Source organism: Archocentrus centrarchus, chromosome 9, assembly GCF_007364275.1.
Source record: "Archocentrus centrarchus isolate MPI-CPG fArcCen1 chromosome 9, fArcCen1, whole genome shotgun sequence".
In the NCBI taxonomy this organism is placed as follows: domain Eukaryota; kingdom Metazoa; phylum Chordata; class Actinopteri; order Cichliformes; family Cichlidae; genus Archocentrus; species Archocentrus centrarchus.
Genome location: NC_044354.1, coordinates 25,720,967 through 25,748,895, shown reverse-complemented (window position 1 = coordinate 25,748,895; position 27,929 = coordinate 25,720,967). Strand labels below are relative to the sequence as shown.

The 27,929-nt window shown below is 42.1% G+C and overlaps 1 protein-coding gene across 2 annotated transcripts; it reads right to left on the bottom strand.

The window, feature by feature from the left end:
• Positions 1–10,979: 10,979 nt before the first annotated feature.
• On the bottom strand, positions 10,980–27,388 carry mxd1 (MAX dimerization protein 1). 2 transcript variants are annotated; one of them, XM_030737811.1, is made up of 6 exons: positions 26,422–27,387; positions 25,668–25,767; positions 18,126–18,155; positions 13,246–13,360; positions 12,905–13,064; positions 10,980–11,817 (listed from the first exon to the last, which is right to left on the bottom strand). In XM_030737811.1, exons 1-6 carry the CDS (start codon positions 26,486–26,488, stop codon positions 11,621–11,623), a joined length of 669 nt encoding a protein of 222 aa, XP_030593671.1. In that variant the 5' UTR covers positions 26,489–27,387; the 3' UTR covers positions 10,980–11,620. The 2 variants fall into 2 exon arrangements, with proteins under 2 accessions (XP_030593671.1, XP_030593672.1); XM_030737812.1 differs by lacking the exon at positions 18,126–18,155 and having other exon boundaries at positions 26,422–27,388.
• Between the last annotated feature and the right edge of the window lie 541 nt (positions 27,389–27,929).

Here is a 27,929-nt window from a genome sequence, read left to right as displayed (position 1 = left end):
CACAAAACACTCTCTGCCAGCCCTGCTCCTTTGAAACTCCTTTCCCCTTGGCGCTTTGATATGCCAGGTGTTACTCAGAGACACTAAGCAAGGCTTTCTGTGAAGAGCTTTACTACATGTCACGTACAGGCCACTCAGCTCCCTTGCCTTTGTTCTATCTTGGATGCACTGATCTTGTCTGATGTGCACTCTGCGCTCTGGTCCGGTGAGATCCCTGTTTCCCGCATGCAGACGATCGCCTCCATCTGTTTGCATACACACACAGACACATGCAAACCACACATGTACACTCACTGAAACCTCCTTACCTCAACCTACGCTGTCAGTTATGATGGAAGATGATCGTGCAGAGTTCTTGTCACCCAGCCACAGAGCCATGCTGTATCTGGCTACTGCAGAATTTCTGTTTGGGGGATGAAATCCTCTGATGCTTCAATACATTTGTCCAGTTTGCACAGAAATTCTCTCACCAGGTAGTGAATGTAGAGAGGCCTACGTGACATGATACTATGAAGGGGGACAGTTTGAATGATTACATGTTTGCTATTAAATACATTTCAGCAATATTATCCATAGGTTTGATTAAAATACAGGCCTAGTGTTAATGTTCACAGTATGAATAAACCTTTTCTGCTGCAGTGAAATGGGCTTGCTAAACATGGTAATTAGTAGCATGTTATGCTAAATGCTAGCTTTAATTTCAAACAACAGAACTGCAACATGAACTGAAGAAGTCTCATTTTTGAGGCACTGACATCCTGAAAAGAAGTATTACAAACTGGTTTGGAAACACATGTTAAATTACACTATAGTGCTAAAAGTATTCACTCACCCATCAAATCACTGAATTCAGGTGTTCCAATCACTTCCATGGCCACAGGTGTATAAAACCAAGCACCTAAGCATGCAGACTGCTTCTACAAACATTTGTGAAAGAATGGGTCGCTCTCAGGAGCTCAGTGAATTCCAGCGTGGTTCCGTGATAGGATGCCATCTGTATAAGTCCAGTTGTGAAATTTCCTACTACTAAATATTTCACAGTCAACTGTTAGTGGTATTATAACAAAGTGGAAGTGGAATTGGGAATGACAGCAACTCAACCACGAAGTGATAGGCCACATAAAATCACAGAGTGGGGTCAGTGGATGCTGAGGGTCATAGTGCACTGAGGTCATCAGCTTTCTGCAGAGTCAATCACTACAGACCTTCAAACTTCATGTTCACTTCAGATTAGCTCAAGAACAGTGCGGAGAGTTTCAAGGAATGAGTTTCCATGGCTGAGCAGCTGCAGCCATGCCTTACATCACCAAGCGCAATGCAAAGCGTTGGATGCAGTGGTGTAAAGCACGCTGCCACTGGACTCTAGAGCAGTGGAGACGTGTTCTCTGGAGTGACTAATCACATTTCTTCGTCTGGCAATCCGATGGACGAGTCTGTGTTTGGCGGTTGCCAGAAGAACAGTACTTGTCTGACTGCATTGTGCCAAGTGTAAAGTTTGGTGGAGGGGTGATTAGGGTGTGGGGTTGTTTTTCAGGAGTCCTGACCTCAACTCAACACAACACCTTTGGGATGAATTAGAGTGAAGCCAGGCCTTCTTGTCCCACATCAGTGTCTGACCTCACAAATGTGCTTCTGGAAGACTAGTCAAAAATTCCCATAAACACTCCTAAACCTTGTGGAAAGGCTTGCCAGAAGAGTTGAAGCTGTTATAGCTGCAAAGGGTGGGCCGACATCATATTAAACCCTGTGGATTAAGAATGAGATGTCACTCAAGTTTATATGTGTGTGAAGGCAGACAAGCAAATAATTTTGGCATTATAGTGTATATGGAGTATAGAGGTTAGGACCCAAATGCAGGAGGCAGACTTAAGAAAAAGTCAGACTTTAATGTATGTTCCATAAAGGTAGCAAACAATAATCCAAAAACATGACAGACAAGAAATACCACAGGGCTGTGCACAGGGACCAGACATGGGGAACATAAAGCCTTAAATATACTCTGTTGCGGAAACAGACAAGAAGTCATTCCTGTTAAACTTCTTTGAAATCAGCCGCCTGGTGGGTGTGCATAGTTGGTGCCTTCTAAAGTAAATTCTTGTCAACAAGCTGGCACAGTCACAAAGAACCTGCTTGTCCGTTTACAGACGGACCCTCGTGCTTACTGTCTGATGATGCACAACTACATCACTTTGACCCAAGCAGACCTTAGCAGAGACAGGGATGTGGAAAGTATAAGCAAGGCTTAACAGACACCATGATAAAGACTAAGAGTAAGACAGGACTACAGAGCTTTGGAATCACAATGCATTCTGGGTAGTCACCACCATGTTGGTGTTCACACAAAACCAAAACAAAGACAGATGCCAGCAGGTAACGAGGAGGAAAACTCACCAACAAACACTGAAAAAAACACCCAAATGACCTGTAAGAAGATCAGCAGCATGATACAATACAGAATGAAGCTAAACAAGGCTACATTTTTTCTATTGTTGTATACTGTTATTGTTATAGGTTATGATGCATCATTTACAGTTGTGGTCAGAAGTTTACATCCACTCATCATGGGCATGAATGTCATGGTAACTTTGGGCTTTTAATGACTTCTTTGAATTGTTCTTTTTCCAGGGTGGAATGACTGTACAGCATACATCTTTAATGACTTTAAAAAGCAAGAACCGGGTGAAATTGAAATGATTTTGGATTTTCTTTCATCTACACATGGTCAAAGGTATGCATACACCCCCACTTATACTTGGTTAAAGGTCCCTTAGCAAGTTGCACCTCAACCAGGTGCTGTTGGTCACCATCAGCAAGATTCTGGTATAATTCTGGCTCGATATTTGAACACTCTTCTTGGCAGAATTGGTAGAGATTGTTTAAATTGGTTGGTTTCCTGGCATGGACCTGCTTTTAAGCATAGTCCACAAATTTTCAGTAGGGTTGTGGTCAGGTCTTTGAGAAGGTCATTCCAGATGCTTAACGGCACCACTTCTACACAACTGCAGATTCCAGGATCATTAGTTTAAACAACTGTATGTAAGTACAGGTTATTTGTATGTGTCACCACTTTGCTAAGGTCTGGAAGGAGACCCAAATTGAGGGGAAATTGGTTAGGATGTATAGGAAGTGAGTTTTATGTCGTAGATATGTTGCAGCAGCCTGAAGCCTGTAACCTTGTAAAAGTTACATGTGGCTGAAACCTAACAACAATACACAGTCAGGATCCCACTGTTGCATTTCAGAAGCAGGTTTTTCAAAATAAAAGCGTAAAGGTTTTCTTTGATTCCAGCTGTGACCACACAAACATAAGGAAAAAGAAATGTTGAAGGTGATGTTTTTTCCTTCTTTATAAAGGTGATAGACCTTTATATTTTCCATCTCGTCAGTATTTATTGTGCACAGTATTGTGTGAAAACTGGTGATTCTTCAACTGACTGCTGTAGTTGTCAAAATAACACAGATAAATGGCTACAGTTTGGAGCGGCATAGGTCTTATGTGACTTTGTGGTCAATCTAGATCATATTTCTTCTCTGTGTAATGATTTTAATCTCCAAAAGGTTGGAATTGTTCCACAGAGTAAGTTGCCATTTTCAAATTACCCAACTCTGCAGAGCCCAGGGGATTAAATCATAACTTCACATTGTGAGATGTTTTTATAGTCGTACAATAACCAGTGAACACAGATAAACATTTTACTTCAAGAGGAAGAGAAGTAAGGACAATGGAATATAGAAAGGCGGATTACACAACATTGTTACATTGCAAAAGTGAACATAAGTGTGACATCAGTGATAAGAAGAATAATAGACTGGTACACTAAGTATTCATTCAAAACAAGTATGACAAGACTGTCAGGAAAACAGTCAAACAGGCAGCAGTGACAGGATGTCCGGTGATACCCAGCAGTAATTTGGAATGAAATGGAATGCCTTTATTGTCATTATACAGGATGTACAATGAGATCTGTTACTGCTGCACAGAGCATGCCTTTGTCTTGTTTCCACTGAACATGTTTTTTTGGTGTTAACACTTTTTGTGCAGTGCAATGTATTTCTTTACTGTACGTCATTGAACTGCACTGTGCCATGCGACCATTGCAGGCTAAATATTGTTTTTTAGCCTACATGTAAGTACTCTTTACATACTCTCTTTACAGAGTAGAATGTAAAACCTTGTGCTCATGAAATGAGCTTCTGATGAGGATTCTCTTTCACAATAGTAGTCAGTCATCCTCAGTAGAATAACAGACTGGCTCAGTGGGTATTCAATGCTGGAGAAACGAGTATGGCAAAACTGTCAGGAAATTAGAAGATGAGGAACGCACTTCCAACGTTCGCTGTCATTTTGATGACGTATCTAAACATTTTAGCCATCCCATCTCACGCAGTCTCAAAGGTACTTTTCATCTTTTTCATTTCAGTGACTGTGACTTATTCATTGATATAAAAACAAATAAACTGATGCATGATTCAAAGGTTCGAGTTACAGTCTCCTGAAGGTTAACTACACTGTTTTGCTGCATGTTCGACAAAATGCATTTTTCCATGTGCCAAAGCAACTAAAAAAAAACCTATATTCAGGGATATTAGTTAAGTACAAAATAAAGTGTATTAACTTTCAGTATAGCTGCTGGGCCTTTTGTCTTTAAAACCTTTAGAAATCTTGGCAAAGCATGTCTTACAGTTTATCAGACGTGGCTGATAACAGTAAACATACACTTAATGAGCATCATCAGGCAGCCACCGTGTCTGTGGGCAGAGTGAGTGGGGTGGAGCAACTCGTTATGTACACTCCATTAGTGACTTGTCACCCATAAATGAGGAAATCCCTTAAGTCACCACTCATTTGTTCACGAGGTTTTCTGTTGTTGTGTTTCCATGGCACACGTCATTTGCTGTTTGATTACAATGCTCGGGTGTGTATGTGTGGTCCAAGTAAGCTGGGTGTGCAGGTCCTGGATAAGCTGCTGAACTTATGAGGATGTGAACAGGTGGGCCAGTAGGCCTTTGACCCTGACACACACCCACTAACAAACACACATATAACAGCTGTGTCAATACTATTGCTACATACACACAGCAGGTAAGTAATTCCAGTACATTGAGATAGCTTGCTAGCTTGCTAGATAGACAGACAGATAGATTCCAGTATGTGCACACTGTTGTAGTGAGGCAGAGGGAGACTGTCCTGACCGTTCAACTGTGCTGAGCCTCTGTCAAGCCTTTGACAGCTGGGACACACAGTTCAGTTACCAACAAGCAGAGCTGAAGCACAGAACTGTGGCTCCCCTTCCTTTCTTGAGCCACACAATCATTTTTTTAAACTTTTTTTTTTAACAATTAATTAGGTCTATAGTTACTTTATGGATATATGAGTTTTGCCTGGAGTATCAAGCTTAATAGTGCATTATTTTCTTCATTTTAATTTATGTATTTGTGATTGCCATGGTATTAAAAAAAAAAAGCTTTAAATGCCAATCTTAATTTTACAAAGTTTACATTAAGAAAATGCTTAGGGTACTATACAGCATAATAAAGATATTAGTTGCACCTAGTGAAAAACAGTTCCCTAGAAATATGTTTTATTTGCAGAAAAAAAATAGCTTTCCTGATTCCAAGTAATGGTTCAGAGAATCAAGGCCACAAAAATGTAAATAAATCAAATTTCAGAATCTGTCTTCCCACGCTTTCTTCGCTTCCTTTATCCTCTATCACATCTACTTGGTTTACACACCTGAGGCCATAGAAGTGATTTGGAACACCTGAATTCAGTGATTTGGATGGGTGAGTGAGTACTTTTGGCAGTAAAGTATATAGGGCAGTCTGATGGTCTTGCAGATACACTGGATGATTTAGTTATACACGTGCTTCATTAGAACTAGCAAAATCAAGCTTTTCCATTTTTTAATTAGGAAGATACATCATTGTGGTTTTTAAAATATTACTGTATTTCCTCTGCCTGAACAGCGCCGGCTCCCTCAAAACGCCTCGCACACATCATAGCCTCAGTGGTCCAACACAGAATCAACTTTAGTGCTACCTGACACCAGTGTTGATAAGCTTTCAGTTGAAACTGTTATCAGTATAAATGACTGCTTGGAATAACCTTTAGTTACCATTATATGCACCCACCTTGTGTCATTGATGTGGAGAGGGATGTGCTGCTGCACTCTGGCTGTTTCTGAAATTAAAGTAGTGCTGGGTCATTTTGGTAGACACGGTGTCACATCTGACATTGGTTCACTGTGTTTAACAAACACTGATAGCAGCACTGTTCCTTGACCCGCTGTGCTCTGCTCACCTTTCTTTTGAAAGAAATTTCTTTCTTTCTTTCTTTTGATTTTGATTATTTGATTTTGCTTTCTTGGGGAAAAGGCATGACTCAGGGTGCCTAGATAGAATAAATTAGCTGTGCAATAAAGGCAGCCTGAATGCGGGCGGACTAAACAATTTTGCATCATTTTTATGGGGTGAAAGCAATTTTTCTGGAAGCAAAGTTCAGTCATCCAGCTGATTTATTCAGGTAAATAAAATGAAGTGTTGAATTATTTTTGATTTCATTTTTTGGTTTCAGAGATTCCAATACTGCACCATCCAAGCTATCATCCAGATTGCATCTTTTTCAGGAAAAATCATCTCATCCCATATTTTTTCAAATGAGCATATATCTCTCAAAAGAAAATTTCTGCTTCAATCTTTGATTTGTTGTCTTTGTACATTTTTCAGCTGAGCACACTGTGTAAGGTGATTTGCAAAAATAAGTGTATTCTGTTTACATGTTAAACAGCATCCCAGCTTTGTGGAACAGGGTTATAGCAGCCAGTAATGGGTTCCAGGGGACCTGGTCCTGGGTTAGGACACGAGGTGCGATTCAAATCTATTACATTCATCATATCAAGTTTAGGATGCCTGGCTGAGATGTGACTTGTCACTCAGAGATCAGTGTCAGCATAACACACACTCACATGGACACTTCATTAGGTACACCCAGCTAGTAATAGGTTGGACTCACCTTTGCCTTCATAACTGCCTTAATTTGATTTTGGTACATACTGACACAATGACATCACAGTTTTCCTCCACATCCCAGTGGTACTCTGACTGAGATCGATCAGTGATCCAAGGCAGGATGGATCTACGCTTTCATGCTGTTAACACTAAATTCTGACCCTACCATCTGAATGCTGTAGCAGAAAGACCAGGTACTGTTTTTCCAGTTTTCTGTTGTCCAACTTTGGTGAGCCCATTTGAATTGTATCCTTGGGTTCCTGTTCTTAGCTGACAGGAGTGACCCCTGCTGTGGTCTTCTGCTGCTGTAGCCCATCTGCTTCAAGCTTCGACATGTTGCGCATTCAGAGATGCTCTTCTGTATACCTTGGTTGTAATGAGGATTTGAGCTGCTGTCACCTTCCCATCAGCTCCAAGCAGTATGACCATTCTCCCTTGACCTCTGCCAGCACTGAGAACTGCTGCTCACTGGATATATTCTGAAATACTCTGACCAGCCTGTCTGGTACCAACAACCACGCCATGTTCACCATACATACATGCCTAAACTGAGCTGCGTTGATTAGATATTCACATTACTGAGCATTTGAACAGGTGCAACTAACAAAGAGGCTGGTGAGTATTTGCTAACAGGATTGCTGTGCAGGTACTTCTACAGCAGACATTTTTGCAGAGTTGCAGCAGAAAATGCACAGGTGCAGGTGGACATTTACCTGTACCTTTCCCGAGAAGTCCAAATATTCGCTACAAGTATGGACTGCAATTGTATGTAGGTGCAAAGGATGGAGGGTGCTTGCATTGCATCCAGCATGAAGGGATGCAGGAGGCTTTTCAAGATACCCATCCCCCTCTTTCTTTTCCTGTTCTAGCTCTGTGTGTTGGTTATAGAGCAGTAGTCAGATGGCTGTGATCACACAAACACGGGATTTGGCCAGCAGATTACTCTGAAACAATGGATGGCTGGCAAGGATCAAGCCCCTGTGAAGGCTTTCTTTTTATTTCCTCTTCAGAAAGCTCCTCATTACTGTCTGCTCAACCTCTACATGAAAACTATGCATTGTGAAAGCCACCATTTGTCCTCTTAGTATATACTTAATAATCACAAAGACCACAACAAGGAGATAGGTAGGTAAACAAGGGTTTCAAATGTTTAATTCATTTTAATATCACTGGCAAATATAAATTGCTGCTCAACAATTCATTGTCAAAGGGGATTTTCTCCCTACATTTGAAGAGATTTGTTTAGAAGACAGTGTCCAAATTTTCCAATTTTTTAAAAAGTAAGTGCACAAAACGTTCACCTTAACGCTATTATTCAGCAAACAGACATTTGACCTTTCTGAGAAGAAAGGCAGCAGGTGACGACGATGTTCATGGAGCCATGACGGGGTGTTGTCTTGTGTGTTTTGTGTGTAATGCGATGAAAGCACCACGCCTGAGACCATCACAATGGAAAGGAATGACCTTTGTGATACATGTCACTATCATAAACACCATATATGTCTGTCAGGCCATTCAGGTGTGTCTGTATGATGGCATTAATTCAACCACTTTGTATGCAGGGATAAAATGTGCAAAAAAAACCAAAACACCCCCCACCCCCACAAAAAAAAAAAAAAATCCCACAAATATACACATGAACATGAGTTTTCCCCTGATGTGGAAAGCTGTAGCTTAAACAACTGGTCTGACTGTAGTCTTGTTCTTTGAGAGATTCCACACCTGCTTCTTAAGGCAGATGCTGAGCACCAGGGTCTTTATATTGGAAGGGGGGGTGAAATTTTTGATCACTGACATACACAGTACACTGCCCTGCCACACACACACACACACACACACACACACACACACACACACACACACACACACACACACACACACACACACACACACACAGCCTGAACCACGTATGCCAACACAGCATGTGGAGGAGGGTGTATTGCTCACACATGGCTGCTTGGCATGCATACAGGATACACATACACACACACACACACACACACACACACACACACACACACACACACAAAACAGATGATGGATGGGGAGGGGAGAAAAAAAAAAACAATCAATGTTCAGCCTAATATGTGAAGTTTTTTTCAAATAAACAGGAAACACAGCTTTACAATTTTTTAAACCGCCCACCCTCTACCACCCAAAAAGAACAAAACAAATCTCTCTGAAGACAGTGACGCAGTAAAAACACACACACGCTTGCATACTGTACACGCATGCACCGACAGATGGCATTTCAGTGAACACACCTGCCCACTCACACCTACAATATATCAATACATCCCCAACCCCCCCAGTTAGTGCGGCTGCACAGCTTAGACAAAAATAAGCAGCATTCCACACTCAAAGACTTTTTTCCTTTTTTGTTGTTTTTTTTTGTTTTTTTTTGTTTTTTTGGTGTACCATCGTCATGCTTTAACTGAGATTTGCAAGTGGCGCATGCACAACACGCAGGGAGCTTCTTTTAGCACCGTGCTGCTACAACTGCAGGGCTGGTAATGTGTACATTCAGAAAAGAAAAAACAACAGCAAATCTGCGCTCCTATCCCTGCCTGTGATAATTGGGAACCACACGCGAAGAAGAGGAGGAGGGAAAAAAAAAAAAAAAAGGCCGAGCACCCATTTTGTCTGAGGCACGGTGATGATGGGAGGCAAACGGGCAACGCCGCTGCGCTTGACCTGGCCACCTGCTCCTCTCACTTTTCTACTTTTTAATTCATATTATTTATATATATATATATATATATATATATATATATATATATATATATATATATATATATATATATAAAGTTACTCAAATGTTTTTTGTCCTATTATCCCTATTTTATGGGCTTTGAAAACAGCTAAAAATTAGAATCAGCCACAAAGAAAAAATTTCATAGGAGCACCGTGCTGATTTCAGACAGACACTAAAGCCTCGAGGCACAAAGAGACATTTCTCAATATTTTATGGATTGACTAGGCTGTGCAAACAAACTACATATAGGAAACTCTCAATAAACCTCACGAGAAGAACATAAGCTATAACTAATTAAATATATGTTTTTGTATATTCATCTATAGATTTATCTAATAAATACATCTGCAGATAGACAGTTCTTTCTGTAAACTATTTACATTAAAAGGTGTATATTTCTGCTAAAACAAATAGCTCTGAAGGCAAGGCGAGGGAGAGAAAATCTGCTTTAGTTTAGCTGTGAGCACAGACAAAGGTTGTGTATGTGTGTGTGTGTTCCTGCTGAAAAGTCAAAGCCAGCCGCTCGTATTTCAGGGTGACGCGCTTCATCTCAAACTGGGCTCTCTTCATAAATAATTGGCAGGAACATCCACTCGCTAAAACAACAAAAAATAAATAAATAAAAGAAATGAAGCTCTCAGCCCCACCTGCCTGTCTTCTCTACATAAGTGGAATGTGCTCTCAGTAGATTCCCTTCCTGTTTAATACCTGGTGAACGGGGCAGTGAATTAGTAGTGTACAAAAACGTACCAGCACCCGCTAGAGTGCACCAGTGTTCAGCTGGTGTTCAAAGTATCTGTGACACGCACACGAGATAGGGATGCTGTAAAAAACGCCACCGTCATCAGAGAGAGGCAGAGAACAATCGACCCCCCCCCCCCCCCCCCCCCCCGAAAACCCTCCCCGTCACAATCTCATGCTGCACAAATTTTTTTTTGTCGGTTTTTCTGTTACTTTTTGCTCTAAAGGGCAGGCGTGGACATGAAATTACAGGGCAGTTTCGAGCCTGCCTGCCAAAGCCTGGGGTACTAAGGGACATATTGCTGTCGACAGTTTAACATCACACACACACATTCTCTAGTTTAGTGTCCACAAAGTCTGCCAACTGACGTGTTTTTCAAACAATCCGTTCATCTGGTAACATTACTGCTGTAGCTGCAGTGTGTGTGTGTGTGTGTGTGTGTGTGTGTGGGGGGGGGGGGGGGGGGGGGGGGGGGTTAGGAGACTGTGTTTTTAAAAAGATGATACGGTTTTGCTTACAAAAGCAATTTTAAGTGCAAACTACCATGCACACATGGTCAACCGGTGGGCGGGGCAGGGGAAAAAAAGAAAAAGAAAGAGCCCCGTATCATGTCAGTGTCACACCTTTGGGAGAGATGGAGCAGTGTGTGTATGCACATGTCGATGTATGTATGTTTGTGAAGTTTGGGTGAAATCTCAGAAGTGCTTCCCATGGCTCTTGAGGCATAGAAAAAGAGGCAGTGGGACATTGTGTGGTAACATTCTCTGGCTGAAAGTTGTGTTTTTGTCGGATGGGGGTGGGGGTGAGGGGGTGGAGTGTCTTTAATGTCCCGCTCGTTTCATCGGTGCAGAGCGGGAGACACCCTAAAGACTGACCGCTGATGATTGGCTGGATGTCTCGGAGGTGTTGCAGTCTGAATGGAAGTCACTGTGCGGACAGGAAGTCCGCAGAGGCCCGGCTGGAGGAGAGGCCTCAGACTTGGTCAGTCTTGGTAAAGAGGGAGGAAGGAGAGCAGAAAGGGGAGGGAAGGTCAGAGCAGGACCAAGGAGTGGTGAGAAATTCTGGGTAGGAGGCTGAGGGAAGGAAGTGGGTGTTGGGTCAGTGACCAGTGCTGTTTATAGGCTGCAGCCCAGCTGCTTAGCCTTCTCCTGAGTGTCCTGCAAGAGCTGCAGGCTGGCGCTGGAGTAGCCCTCATCGCTACAGCTGCTGCGCAGGCTGCCTCGCTCGTCCCCTGAGTCGCTCACACTGCTGGTGCTCCACTCCAGGTCACCCAGCAGGTAGTCCGTCCCCTCTACGTCCACATCCAGGTCCTCTGAACAAAGGAAGACAAGGGAAGACAAAGGAAGACAAAGGAAGACAAACAAGACAACGTTAAAGGGCTGAATAGCATTTCTAATATATCATTCATCTATTCACGTTTGTCTGAGGCTTGTTCAGAAGCCTCAAACAAGTTCTAGCACAAGTTAATGCTAGCACCAGAACAGCCAGCATGCTTTGCACCTGCTGCAGGAGATCTCTTTTCCCATATTTGCAATACCTTAATGCTGGGTCTGTTTAATTGAGTGGATATTTCTTGTATGAATGAATTCAATTAGCGTTACATTATGCTCCTGTATCCCTGCTCAATTAGACAGAAATTTTACATTTGGACGTTCAAAAATGTGTATATGTCAAAACCCTCAACACACTGAATGAGAGGAAGTTCAAGCAGAAAAGGAGAATCAACATCAAAACATTAAAGCCACAGATTTATCTAACAACATTAACCATTGCTGCAGTGCCAGATTGTGGCTTATTATCACATCACGAGTTTAGCTAATAGCTACACATGTGTTTTTCAAAATATCAAAGATCTGGCATTGGAAATTGATTTTGATAACTAACTTTAATAACACTAATAATTACTAAAATGCTTTTTATGGCTGGTCATATTGTACACTACTATGGATGACTGTTTCATGATTGACTGAAGCAGAACTGTGGTCCTATGACACACTGATAATGAAAAGTCTGTTTTACTTTTTTTTTTTTTTTTTTTTTAATTCAGATGTGTTATGTGTCAGGTTTTACTAATATGTTACGTTTGAAGAATAAACTTTAAGAACTTGGATGAATAAAAACTTGCGTTTTTGATAAAGATCAAAAAACTTCTCTCTATGAAGACCTGACACAAGAACGATAAAACAAATGCTTGTTCTGAGCTTTCTGCACAGCAGTTCCCTCCCATATATTTCCTTTACTGTTTTATATTGTTTGCTTTGTGGGAGGATGTTAAACATGTGATAAATTGGCCTGTGGTTCCCCATATGAAACATCTTAATAACTACATAAATAAAAAAACATGTGGAAGCAATTTAGTTTTCTGAAGTGGCCACAGCTCTGCCTATGTGCAGCCTCACCCTGGTCAGAGTCGGACTTGTCAGAGGATTGAGTGGAGCCGGTACTGTCCATGCGGGTCCTCTCCACTCCCAGCTGCTCTAGACGCCTCCTCAGGTGTCTCTGCTCCCGCTGTAGCTGCTCCAAAGTGTGCTGAGCTTTCCTATCGCTCTCCTCCAACCTCTGCAAGGACAAGGACAGAAAACGACACATTTTATGAGCAGTTCTTACTCCGTTTTTGTGTACGTGTCCACAGCAGCTTATCAGGCACTGAAACACACAATTACTAACACACTGTGCAGCGGTCAACAAATTGCCCTCTTCACACTGATTAGGTGAGTGGTGCGTGCGCGCATTCATGCACCTTGATGTGATCTTTGGCCTTCATCAGCAGGCTGAGGGTGGTGTGCCTGTTAGCATCTGGTCCCAAGGGAACGAGGGATTTCAAGCGCTCTAGACACAGTCGTAGATGCGCCCGTCTAAAGAGAAAAGAAAAAAATAAAGGTCGAGGATGCTATTAAACATCATTTATTTTTATTGTCAAAGATAGAAAAACATGCAAGTTCATTCTGGACTCTGAAACTGCAAAATAAACAAATAAACAATAACTAAAATCAAGGTGAACATTCAAAAAAATAATTTTCTTATTGTGGCCATGGATTCAATTCTCATTTGTCATCACATGGACCAACTATGGACCTGCAGCAAAATGAACACTTACTACACCTTCCACTGATGAAAACCCAAATAAAACCAAAACAAGAAACTAGACTGCAGACATTTGAAAATCACTGCTTGACATTCATCTTCACCTGAACTTTGAAAGGTTGAAATATCTTAAGTGGTTTTGTTTTCCACCTTCACGAAGTTCCACTCTCATGTTGAAATTGAGTTTTTACTTAGATCTCATTTGGATGTTTGGGTTTCACGACTAGTTTGGAAGTCAAAATCGGTCCGGTATGCAAAAATATACAAGTGTGGAAAAAATATTTTGTGTTTTTCCATCATGTGTCCAGCAATCAAAATCTGACAGTACTTTTGTGTTCATAATTCCATCAACTTTGACAAGATCCACAACACCACTGGCTATATGGCAGGCCCAAACCATGACAGAGCCTCCACTGTGTTTTACAGATAGCTGTGGACATTCATTCTCAACTGACCTCCTCCATACACACTGCCAGTTGAACCGAAAAATTCTAATTTGGATTCATCACTCCATAAGACCTGCTCCCCACTGATTTTCAGTCCAGTTCTTGTGTAACGTGGCATACTTCAGCCTTTTCTCCCTGATTCCTTTCCTTAAGAACGGCTTCTTGACAGCCACGCTTCCACTGAGACCGTTTCTGATGAGGCTTCAGTGAACAGTTGATGGATCCACTGAAGGGCCACAAGCATCTCTCCTCAGTCCTGTCTCAGGTCTTTATTGAATCTTTTCCTATTTCTTAAGGACATGTCTTTCAGACACTGTTCATCTGCTGTGGATAGGCCTTAAAAAAAATGACCATTCTTCTTTTGTTGTCCAGTTTCCTCAAAATTTTTAAGAACACACTCCACACCATGCTGAGATATGCCAAGTTTCCAGCTTTTTGGGGATCACCTTTTTGGTGCAAAAATACAATTTTATGTCTTTCAGATTTTACAGGCTATGGTATGACAGAACAAAAAGGTCACAGAGATACTTCCAATGATTTTATCCAAATATTTCAATTTAGGTAAATCGTTTTTTTACTATCTAATAAACAACATTTTATTATATTAGCACACATTCTGAAATCCGACATTTAGACAAGTGTAACTGCTGTTTTAAAACACACAGCAAAACAAATCCTAACACAATGACCAGTCACCATGACAAGACTCAGTGACATGGCCAGAATATTAGGACCAATTAGAACTGCTGTGCAGGCAAATGTTTGCCAGACTACTGCGAGGACTGCTCTTTTCTTCTAGCTCAGTTGTGGTATGTTCCGCAACCACTTGCTACAAAGTAGGCACCAGGCGGTCACAAGCAGCAGACAGACCTTTCTGTTTCAGCAGGAAGTGAAATCATTAAATAACAGAGTGGGAATGCTCCCTGGTTGTGACAGTAACTGTTATAGTCAGAATGGAATTTTTATTTTGTATCCACTGCCCACAAATTGAGTATTGTTGGTTCAAAGAGGAGATTAGCGTGTGCTAAACTAATACCAGCTGATAAGTTCCTAGCATCAAAGCAAATATGAGGAACCTTTTCCCCTTTAATGCGACCTTTGTGATCAAAGAATATAATAATATACGTAAGAGAAAACTGGAAAAGAACGCCTGTATGTTTCAGGAAGTCAGCAGTTTATCAACTATTACATAATGTAGCTGGACAGGATGTTTCATCGAGCCAACCCTCCGCCTAAACAAAAAGAAAACCTGAGAGCATCTGCAACATATGTTCAGATCTGCAATTGATTAATGATGTCACCTGTCCTTTAACACCTTTTCCCCCTGTCCCACACACACACCTATGCACAGTTCACATCTTCCGTTTCCACCTGTATGCCTCTCAGCCCCTCTAAGCTGGCAGCCTTGGCAATCGCTAAGGTCTGGTGGGTGTTGGTGACCATTTGACCCCGCTGTTACACAACACACACCTCCAGCTTTGTCACAGTGCATACGTGTCTGTGTGCTTGTGTTTGCCTGTCCGAGTGGGCGTGTGTACGTCAGAGTCTTCCCGAGAGTGAGTTAAAAAGAAAAAACCAAAAAAAAAAAAAAACATAGAATTTCTTTTTTTTTTTTTTGGACTGTGCTGCTGAAGGAGCAGTTCATTTGTCTGCTGCAAGTAATCCTAATGTGAGCGTCACTGCCGGAAAGAGTTTATTCAAATCGGGCACATGGAGAGGTGCGAGGCTGATTTAACTGTGGGCAGAGGACGCACACAAATGCATTCTCAACCCTTGCCCTTTAAAAAGATAAACACACAATCGGCAAGCAAAGCCTTTGCACGCACATACAAAGCAGCATTCAACAGCTGAAGCCAAGTGCCTGCTTCTCAGCTGACTCAGTCCAAAGGACATGTAGACTGCCATTACATAACATGGAAATGTTCTCGCCTGTGTTATTCTGACATAATAAGAGCTGGCTAATGTTTGTTAAACTCTGACGGCAAGCAGACTCAAACAGCACAGGTCACATGGCAATTCAGAGAAACGCTATAGCGTGGTCCTAACACACAGCTATTTCACTGACAGGTTATTCTGGTCAGTGTGTCAATAGGTAACTATACAGTATGTGAGGAGCTGCAGCCTCAGGCCAGAGCCTACATTTCTCTGGCCTTGTTTCACACTTGCGTACTGTTTAAATACACATGGCTGACCTGAATCTGTGTGTTTGGTCCAAAATAAGGTGAATGTGCAAGCAGAGTTTGGTACATTCAAACAGCTGCAGCTGTGTCACCCTTTTGACCCAAAATGGTTTCTCCAACTAGGTCAGCTGGTGCACTTTGCCTGACTAGCAGTAAATCACCCTCCTTTCAGGGCTCTTGCCTCCTAACAGTGAGTGATTTAACCAAGCCACTACTGATGGAAGGAAGGTGGGTCTCATTATACTCCTGCGGCTTTGCTAGTAGTGGGTCGCTGTGACTAATTTACTATTTGTCACTGACGACTTTCCATCATCAGGTTAGTTAACAGCTCAGAAGGTTCTATGGTGGTCATAATTGTGACTTACTGCTGGGTGTGAGGTGTGTCCACAAACACACACCGGAGGCTCAGCCTGTTCATTGAGCTCAACAACACAGAAAGCAACAGGGACTGATCAGATGACTTTTACTTTTGTTTTCATTACATAACCTAATTATCATAAATGCATGCTCTCCAAAATGTTGTCAAGACAACGCAGTTGTGTGGCACTGAAACAAGATCAGCTGCTCTCAGGAGCCAAAGAGCACAGTGAGCCACCTGATACAACCATGAGCCTGTCAATCATCTCATCAGTGTCAAGAGGGCACTTTGACAAAACAGTGGCTGTGTTAGCGCTGACCTATACAGGCATGAACCAAAACCATTATTTTAACCATCAGTTATTTTCCAGTAAATGTTTTTCCTCTGATTCTGATGCTAACATCTGATCCTGCACTCTGGTTTCACCTGGTTCACTCCATAAAGCTAATTTTTATTACTCATCTCTTTAATCACTTATTTTAATAGTTAATTAGTTATGAGTGTACAAAATAATAACATGTCCACCATGTCTAAAGATGCCACGTCTTCGCTCTGCTTATCACAGGTTATCCAGTTTATGTCTTACATAAGCCGAAAAGGCAAGACAAATAAAACCTATGCTTTCGTTTTCGTTCCATGGTGGCAACACACTAAACAGCTAAGATTTGTTCAGGACTGTCATCTCGCTCAGCCAGTTTGTCTGCTCTTCGGTTCAGCAGTTCAGAAAATAGTTTACATACGTAGAAGAAATCAGGTTACACAAGAAGCCGGACAACGATTTTTTTTTTAAAGATGTAATCTAGAGACTCTTTAATCTGTGCTCACATGCAGCAGGTGAGCAGTGAGCCTTAGTTCATAACTGTAGGTTTCTTAAACCACCTTCAGAAAGCAGAGAGGCGTGGGATGCGAGTCTGTTTAATGTGCATTTGACCCATGTCAGGCCCATTCATATGCAGACGTGAGCCTGCTTCTCATGGGTCTGCAGTGCAGCTTCCAACATTTCGCTGATAACCCCGAGGATTCCACTGAATGACACTCAATAATTCACCAGATAAAAAGATGAGGCTCCGATTCACTTGTCTGTCAATATACTCTTTAGAGCACCCACTCATGAACAGGAGCAGGGCTCAGGAAAGGGGGTCGGCCATCACATCACTTGACCAGGGATGCACTTATTACATTTTCCTAGCCGATTGTGACTTTTTAAATGTCCAATGTCCAAGTGTCTAACTGACAATAAACTGTACAAAAGCAGTTGTCCAATTCAGCATACCACTTTTTTCTTTTGACAGTTCACTTACAGCCTGATTATCCCAAGTAGTAAAAGAATAATCAGTCACTCTTTTTCATTGAAGTTCAGGCTAAAATCATCCCCCATAATTTATAGTGTTTCTCATTAATTCAATATGAGAAAAAAATAATTTCCACTGGCAATCCATAATCTAAAGGAGACTTCCACAGGGTGGGAGGGCACTGGGTGGCATGAAGTGATATTTTCATGGATTGAAAAACAGCACAAACACACAGATATGAATTTTTTTTTAAAACATACCTGTTCTTTTCCATTTCATTGTGCGTAGACCTGTGAAGATAAAGCAAATATGAAAAATCACACATAATAAAAAAAGCCTGATTAAAAAGGCTGAGGCTTCCCCTTCTCCACATGCGCTGCAATCCATGCAGAGGAGGGAGCACGAGAGAAAGCTGTGTGGGAGTCTGTGAGCAGCTCAGGAGCGGTTGACAAAATAAGATTCAAGGAAAAAAAAAAAAAATGAAGAAAAGCCGGGTGTTCTTATGCCTGAGGCCTGTTTCACGGTGGAAGCTTTTTTAAGGACCGCACTTGTACACAGATACGCGATGAGGAGGCCCAACGGTAAACATAGTAACAGTAACCAGAAACAGCAGGCAGTAGATGGGACTATATCCCTTCATATTGCCTGATTATTCATAATACATGCAGCTGAGCAGGGTGGGGGGACACAGTGAAGGTAAAATGAGAGATAGAGTGACTGCCACTGCAGTGTTAAACCATCTCTCTCTCTCACTCTCTCTCTCACACACACACACACACACACACACACACACACACACACACACACACACACACACACAAAGGTGGATGCAGAAACGGGGTCAAGTGTAGTGTTTGGTAGAAATGTGCCAGTCTGACCTGTGAGTGAAAGGATGGGGGGGACAAGACAAGATCCCCTCTGCATTCCTGAACACTCCTCAACCTGCACCTGAACCCCTCATCCACCCCCATGCTAAGTCCCAAAATAGCCTCTGCATTTTTCCAGCTCTGCTAACCAATGCACTGTCCTTCCCACACACACACACACACACACACACACACACACACACACACACACACACACACACACACACACACACACACACACACACACACACACAAGGTAGCTGCCACATGTGTAAATGTAGCTGTTCAGCCTAACCTGAGTTCCAATTCCTGAATAAAGCTCAGGGTAGACCACATTTTCATTGTGTACAGCATGTCACTGCAGCATTTGTGTCTGTGGCTGTCTTTACGCCAGTCACTTTGGGTGTTCTCTATGTCACTTGGCCCCCTCTAGCCAGTGTGCATTCCTGTGCAGGGCAGACATCCACTGGTGACATAACAGAGCTGACAGGGAAGTGATCCCACTCACTGAGGCTAGATTTCAGGCTCTGAGACACCTCGTGCCCTAGTCCCACATCTCTTTGCTTCTTTACCAAACACACCCATGCCGCCACAATGTACACGATATTAAACAGGAGATGTTATGATCACTCCCAACTATTGCGATAGCTACTACAGTCATATGTCATGAATACACCCTTACTGTTTCCATAGGAACTAAGGGGGTAAGTGGCAGCCAGGTGCTGCAAGTTAAATGCATCTGATTAACTGATCATCCGCAAGTGTGACCACCTCTATAAAAACAGAGGCTTTTGTAGTTTGCTGGTCTGGAGCATTCAGGTGTTAATACAGTGCCACAACCTTCCCAGGAGTGGACATTCCAGCAAATTCACTCCAAGGTCAAACTGTGCAATGCTCAAAGAATCTGTAAAAAAACCCAAGAGCTCCATCTCACACTCTACAGACCTCAGTTAGCATACTAAATGTTAAAGTTCATGATAGTACAATTAGAAAAAGACTGAACAAGTATGGCTAGCTTGGAAAGACTGACAGAAGAGAGACTCCTCTCTCTAAAAAACAAAGAAAAAAAACAAAAACAAAAACAAAAAAAAAACATGGCAGCATGGCTTAGGTTTGCAAAGCAGCATCTGAACAAACCACAAGACTTCTGGAACAATGTCCTTTGGACAGACGAGACCAAAGTGGAGATGTTTGGCCACAATGCACAGTGCCATGTTCGCTGAAAACCAAACACAGCAAATTAGCGCAAACACCTCATACCAACTGCGATGCACAATTGTGGAGGGGTAATGATTTGGGTTTGTTTTGCAGCCACAGGACCTGGGCCCCTTGCAGTCATTGAGTTGACCATGAACTCCTCTGTATATCAAAGTATTCTAGAGTCCAATGTGAGGCCATCAGTCTGACAGCTAAAGCTTCAGTGAAACTGGATCATGCAACAGGACAATGATCCCAAGCACAGAAGCAGATCTACAACAAAGCGGCTGAAAAAGAAAAGAGTCAAGGTGCTGCACTGACCCAGACAAAGTGCAGATCTCAACCCAAATGAAATGCTGTGGTGCAACCTTAACAGAACCGTGCATAAACAAATGTATGCAAACCTCAATGAAGTGAAGCAACGCTGTGCAAGAAGAGTGGGCCACAATTCCTCCACAACAATGTGAGAGACTGATAAAGTCATACAGAAAACGACTGCTTCAAGTTATTGCTGCTAATGGTGGGTCTACAAGATACTAAATCTTGGGATGTACTTGGTTTTCACAGAACTATATAGAGCCCTGTGACAGACAGGCTTGTGGATCAGTCTCTACATTTGTTTTTTGGCTGCAAATCAGTGGCCAAAAATGGAGAAAAAAAGCCTGGCTTGGTACAGACTGGTCAGGGCATTAAATATAAGCTCCCATGTTACAGCCTGACAAACGACGCAGACCTTCAGTTTATAAATCTTTCTACAGTGGTGCCTGCACACAGTCTTGCTACTAAATGAACTACTGTCAACTTGGAGGTCCTTAATGCAGAAGGTTAAATAACCTGTCAGGTTATAGTGGATCATAGAGTTGCGGCAAAATGATTCACCGGTGCACAGTTTTCTTCAGCTGCATTAGCCTGAACAACACAGTGATGACCACTGAAAGGCACCGTTTGCCTGCAGGACGATAATGCCAAGCTCCCTGTGTGATTTCCATAGTGCGCTGTAGTCACGTAGTGTACGATTGTGTGTGTTTGTGTGTGAGGAGGGGGGAGGACTCTTTCTCCTCGTCTGTAATGGAGGAGCTGCTGTTCTCCACTGACTGCCAAAAGTGAGAGCAGAGCAGGAAAGACAGAAGGATGGAGGAGGTGAGGAGAGAGAGAGAGAAATGTGAGAGGGAAAAAGAGAGAGATGAGGGGGAGGGTGGAGTCCTTACTACTGACACACACGCACACATCCACACCAGAAACATAGCAAGTCCCCTCCCCCCACTACTACTACTCACACAGCAACGCTTCAGGGAAAACGACAGAAACTGGAGGGGCTTATATATAAATTCATACATACACTTGCCTACATTTCACCAAATCAGCAACATAAAAACTTATAACATCAATTAATTGATTAGCTCTTTTCTAGCAGAGATCAAACCTTCCCCTGAGATGTAAATTCATTCTGTACAATTAATCACTGAGAGCCAACGTCGGATCAGACTATATCAAATCATCTCACAGGCTGCACAGATACCCTTATTAATAACGTGCAGTTCTGCTGCCCTTAAATAGCAGTGAGTAATAGCTGAAAAAAATGTTCACAGCTTAACATTCTTGAACTGGAGGAAGAACTGGAAATGGGAAAGTAAAAGCTGGTGAGCTACAAGATTTGTTTTCACTGGAAACGAGGACAAACCTGCAGCAGCTACTTGGCATACCAAGCTAGTCCCGTGTTTCCTCACTGGGTACATCTGAAAAATGAGCACCATCTATGCATGTTAGGACATGATCTGAGTGAGAAGCATGTTTTTTCAACACTGTACACCCTGTGTATTTAAAAACATGACAGAATTGGAAGCATGTGGCAAATTTGTCACAGTCTGTATTTAATGAGCATGAAATCCCTTTAAAGAGGACCTATGCTGCTGATTTTCAGCTTCATATATTTGTGGACCAGAGGAGCTTTGCGTGATTCACAGTTCAAAATAATCTTCACATATCTCGTAATGGGCCCATAATGGGAAGCTGCTTTAGTTCCCCTGCCCCTTCCTTTAAAGGTAATTTTCTTCTGATTGCCCTGCATAAAGAGAAGGTTTGCACAGTAAGTGGGCGAGGCCTCTGAGATCACAATAAGACCTGAGAGCCCAAGACAAGCATATTAATTATACCTGCGCTTACTGACATCATACCCAGCCAGGAATAGGAAAAAAATGGTTCTAAACTGAGCATTTAGAGCAGTTAGAAATAATATTTATCTTATACTAGGCCTTAGTGCAGCCCCTGACTTCATTAACTGTGAAACGAGCTGTTTTCAGCTCTTCTCCTTTAACGCCACAATCCTTTAAACTAAACCTTCTTCCCACTGACTGCCCCTCACAAAGAGATGGATTGATCAGCAGGTGGGTGAAGCTTCTGTGCTCACAACCAGAGTCGTAAACACTGTCTGAAACTGAGAATCTAAAGCAGTCTGAAGCCTGAGCGATCGGCTTATTGGGATTACTGGCATTATCAGACCTTATTATTTGAACCTTTGACCATATTAATATGAACATATACCATCATAACTGTATAGATAAGACGGCAAATGAAGAAAAGTACAGTTTGACTACTTTAAATCCTCTCCAAGCAGAATATAACCTTCACCACATCATCTAGCAGTCAGCTCTCTATAGTTCAGACATGACGCTTGCTCGTCTAAGTTGGCTAAACTGTTTTCTTTTAATATGCTTGAATGCTTGGCTGCAAAGTTAGCTATAATTCAATATTAATTTCACCATCCAGTCAGACTGTTCATTTTATGTGCTGAGTGACAAGATGCACCTTATCGCGTCCCAAATTCATTTCCTTCTCTGCACATTTGGTTTTCCATCTTTTTATTGTTTACTTCTTTAAATTACCTCTGCCACTTAAAGAAATGCATACCATGCAGAAAAGGGGTCCGATGGGCCAGAAACTAAAACAAGACCTACTACGTCCAATGGGTCCTACACAATAAGTACTTCATGTCTCTGTGCACACTGGCAGTATTAAAGCTGGATATACGTGTAAACTTATTTTACAGTCTCAACATGCTCATCTCCACATGTTGCATTAGCAGAGTAAAACATTTACGCCACTGGAGGATGAACAATGTGGACTAGTGCACCCTCACGGCAATGCACCTGATGCATGCTCAACCGATAAAGCAATTCTCTGAAATATGTTTACTGGCATTATCAAACTTCTCTGTAACTCTGCTACACCCAAACTTTTTATTGCCGCTTCTTGCGTAATATAAACATCCAGCATTTTAAAATATGTATATTAATTAACTGCATCTGTGCAAACAGCTGGTGGTACTCTCAGTTGCTCCCTTTAATCTATTGGTTTTTTTAAACATCTGAAAGAAAAGGCTGCAGATAAAGATGGGGATCAGCAATATGTCAATGTTGTGTCTACTGAAGGCTAGAAGCAGGTCCCCAGATGTCACTGTTTATCTCAGAGATCAGTTTCCAACAGCCTTTAATGGACCGCTATCATCCCCTCTATTGAAACAATCACCTGCAGAAGTTTAAACGTCCCTTTTTTGTGTAGACTTTGTACACACAGGGAAGATCTTCCTACAAAGGATCATGACAACAAACCACAGTCCAAGCACAGCGCAAATTGATCTGTGGAGTACTGAGGCAACACAAATCTGTCTTTATATGATTGATTTACAGAATTCAGGTTAGAGACTCTAAATTGACTAGTGTCCACCGAGATGACCAGTGCAGCCAGGACACGCCACCCCCTGCCTCACTGAAATGTCTTCTGCAGTCACCTTGACTGACCTGCTTTTCCTTACGCCGGGGTCATCGACTTTAAGTCAGGTTGATGTTCGCTTCTGTCAGTCACACACTTAAAGAACACATCGGGATGTCTAAATATAATCCTAACCTACATATACTGTATTATCAGAGGACATTTTCTGCAATGTTATGCGTGAATTAGCCATTAGACTTAAAATGCTTACATTTGATACTATATTATTGTATACATAACTAATATGTACGCATCTCTGTGAGTAGCACAGCCAGTTACCCACTGGGTGTCAAATACCTAAAGTGGACTATGCATGCAGCATGTCAGAGTTGTTGACAGATTACCTGCCAAACTGTAGATGCATGCAGAAATTGCATGGAGTACCTCTAAGGTCCCATCCACATATAAGGTGAACTGACAGGTGGACACTAACAGATATTTTGGGCTCTGGGTAAATAAGTTATCCTCTTGCATATTTCCCACCCTGTTACATGTCAGTCAACACAATCCTGTAATACGACTAGTAGCAGCTTTTCCACCAATACTTCACCAGCAGGTTAGCAAAATTTGCACATGGAAATGGGATCGCAGCCTGCATACACTAAATACAATTCAAACAAGCTGTGAATTGAGCTTGCACGTATGTGCTTGCGCAAGGGGATGTATGAGTCATTTCTTAAGTTAATTATTATACAATTCCATTTATCATAATTTTCTCTTCTGCAAATACTTTGAGATAAATAAATAACTGAGCAATATAATCAGCTGCTTCTCCAGTGAATCTTTAATCCCATGCACGGACTCAACCTCCACCGACTCAGTATGCAGCTTGTGAGACTAGTCCTTGCTCAACTCTGCAACCTCAAGGAGCAGAACATGTTCTCTACGTGCTGCAGGTTCTGCTTAGAGAGGGTTCTCAATCTCCAAGCAAAACCAGAGCAGAAGAACTACAGTCATTAGCTGTGGCCCAACATGGTGGAGTTGGAGTCTGTCCAACTGTAGGAGAGATACTCTCTGAAGCAGCATGATCTCAAGGACCATTAAAACAGTAATATAACCTGCAAGCCAGCCAGTAGACTAACATGAGACAGGAAGGGCCACTTGGTCTGCAGTGACTGAACCTTCAAAATAAGAGCATAAGAATACCTACCATCCATTAGTAAACTGACCGCAGTTGGTGGTGTTCTCTCAGAAAAAAAAAAGGTAAAAAATGCTTATGTCATCAATATATTAGGTGTATTAAAGACCAATCAGGTATGATAGTTATTAATAATCTTTTCTTCAATTCACGTAATATCTTACAGTGAACAGGAATGACTGAAATGCAGATACAGTGATCAGCAGCTAACCAATCATCATGTTTGAGACATACACACCACAGGTATTTATTGCTTATCGTGGAAGATCAGTGCTGACTGTTACACTGTGCACCGTGACAATCCAAAGCCTCCTACAAATAAGCTCACCATGTGACACATGATGCGACAGGAATATAATTCCTGTGTAGATATGCTCCATAAAAGGCAGAAGCATGTTATTTAGATTAGAACATTGGCACTTGGTAACACTAGCCTGTCTGTCTTTTCTTTGCAATATGATCAATGTTTGACCAGGTCACCATTTGATATCAAAACAACAAGGTACCATCTGGTTGTCTGAATCATAACCAAATTTAAAGCTTTTTGATATTTGATCGTGACCATGTTTGGCCAGGCACACAAAGTTGCTGTTTCAACAATGTTGCTGTGAATGTAACAAAATATGCAAATAGAGACATGGCTGCTATCTCTAACCTCACTGCACTTTCTGCCATTTTAAATTTGGGCGAGGAGAGGAGAGGAGAAGAGAGGAGAGGAGAGGAGAGGAGAGGAGAGGGACCCCTGAAATTGGGAATGTGATTTGACTTGTTGCAGAGCAGAAAAACAATCAGGTATCTAAAATTCTGGCCACGATAAGGAGAAACACCTTTACCTGCTACTTGTGTTTTTCTTGCTTTTGCTTTTCCTTTTCAAACTTTCCCTCTCCCGACTGCTGATGAATGGTGGCATGGAGGCATAGCCATGTTCAGCTTCTGCAAGCAAATAAACAACACAGTGGTCACATGTCACGATATCCTGCAATGCAAAATATAGCCACAGTGAACAGAAGGGAGACTGCATGATGTGCACACATTTCAGCTTTAGCTTTTGGCATCCAGCAGCAATGTCTTATGCTATTTTGCAGGCATGCAGTGCATCAATTTCATGTATCTTTCAGCCTTTTTCTCCCCTCAGCCTGGACAATGATGTCATCTTGAACTGGAATAAACCCTACTAGCAAAACCACAACAGAAGGAAAGGAGGGGCGTCCACGAAAACAATGTCTCCCTGCACATCTGCCACATATGCATTCATTCTTTCATTATCGCCAATGCAAATGCCCGCTTGTCTTTGCACGTATGCGTTGTGCGTCCTGTCATCTCATATTTATATTAGCACTTGTTTGGGGGAGGTGATGCAGCCTGCTGAATCGGTGCACGAAATCCGACATTTATGAATTTATTTCATGGCCTGATTATTAGATATAATAAAAAAAAAATAGAAAGCAAATAGAAAGCAACAGGAAAGCATCAAACGACATGTGCATAAATTCGAGTGATTCGGAGGGGGGTGTTCAGAGGGGTGTTACTGTTATATTTCAAAGGAGGGAGAAAAAGACATTAGAAAAGAATGCAATTATACTTTACCTCGTTCCCTGCGATCAAGGTACTCGGCTGCTTCGATCAACATCTGCACCATTCCGATCGCCGCCATTTTAAACAATAACTGATAATTTAACAAATCCGAGCAGGAATTCCGCGGCTGTGCACAGACTGCTTCAGGGTCCTGCTTCTCTTTCACACTCAGGAAGCTTGCTCTTCTGTCACTTTCTTTTTTTTTTTTTTTAACGAGATCGTTACGGTTACTCCTGCACTGTGTCTATCCGGAGATTTAAAAGTTAAAGGCCGTGAAAGCAGCACCGGTCAATCTGAAAAGCCAAAACTTCCTCAGTGGCTGTTAAATTAAGGATATGGTGTTAGCTGGCTAGTAAGGGCTTACTTTGTTCCTCTTTCAGCCTAATTATCAGCTAAATGTCGTCAGTTCTGTAGGTGACTCTTCGAGAAAAGACCGTTTGTTGACAAAAACAAAACGAAAGGCTGCGTGACATACAAAAATAATCCGCGAGTTGCTCTATTTTGACGGGGGGGGGGAAGAGCGTTGACTAACGTTAGCGCTCAAGTCAAGCTGTCAAATTGACTATGGAAAGTTACTGCTAGCTTGGCTGTATTTGGAAAGCTTCGGTCAGTGAAAAAAGAGCGCTAGCCTGTACAGCTGCCTGATGTGAAATTAATATAAAAAAAGGAGCTAGCTGTTTTAAAGTTCAACCGAGAATGTCATCCAACCTTATCGGTTCGGGGCTATGTGGCAGGTTAGTTTTGCGCCGGTTTAATGCGTGAGTCGTCTCGCTGGAACCGCAGATAGCGACTGACATCAACTGAAGAACAGTGACTGTTTGTCAAACAGCTTCCAAAATAGTGGCTTGTTGATCTGGACGCCAGCTCTCTACTGTACTGTACAAAGATTCGGGGTGCTGAGATGCGATTGGGTACTGAAAGTAATCACTCAAGCTCCTATTGGGCGTTTAAGCCGTCGATCTTAGGGAGGGTTCAGCGCTAACTGCAGCTGTTGCCCTTGAGCAGCCATTTTGGTTCTAATTTATATCGGCCGAAATACACTCTCTAGAGCCACAATGGAGACTGTTTCTGCGCTGCACACTCGTACACTGTAATTGGTTGTTTTTTTTCTATAAACTTGTCAGCTATTGGCTCCTAGTGCGCACGAGCTCAACTGACAACTGTCGCTTTTGACCGAGAACACACCCCTCTGCCATGCTGTTTCTCGGTGTATGACAGCGATTGGCTGCTATTGTGTCCTTTAATATATTTTGTGATACATGATTGGTCTGCTTCACATGACCGCTTGTTATTGGTCTCTCACTTCTCCGTAACAAAACACATGCGCGCAGGTGCCAGCCAGCTCGTTGCTTCCTGAGACGAACAGCTTTAAAAGGCTCGACGCTAGATTGGATCGGCCGGAGGGATACTACGTTATGATTGGAAGATAGAGTAAGGACAAGCGCGGAGATTGGTTATTTAGGTGGGCTGGTTCGGTCAGACAGCAAAGCAGATCTATTATAGCGTCAAACCTTTAAAGC

Bases quoted from the DNA above. Each gene is read 5' to 3' on its own strand.
- mxd1 (XM_030737811.1), bottom strand. From the start codon at position 26,488: ATGGCGGCGATCGGAATGGTGCAGATGTTGATCGAAGCAGCCGAGTAC. The intron at 18,156-25,667 runs GTAAAGGTGTTT...TTATCTTCACAG, and splicing joins AAGAAAAACACAAGTAGCAG to GTCTACGCACAATGAAATGG. The intron at 13,361-18,125 runs GTATGTTTTAAA...TTTTCTCTTTAG, and splicing joins AATGAAATGGAAAAGAACAG to ACGGGCGCATCTACGACTGT.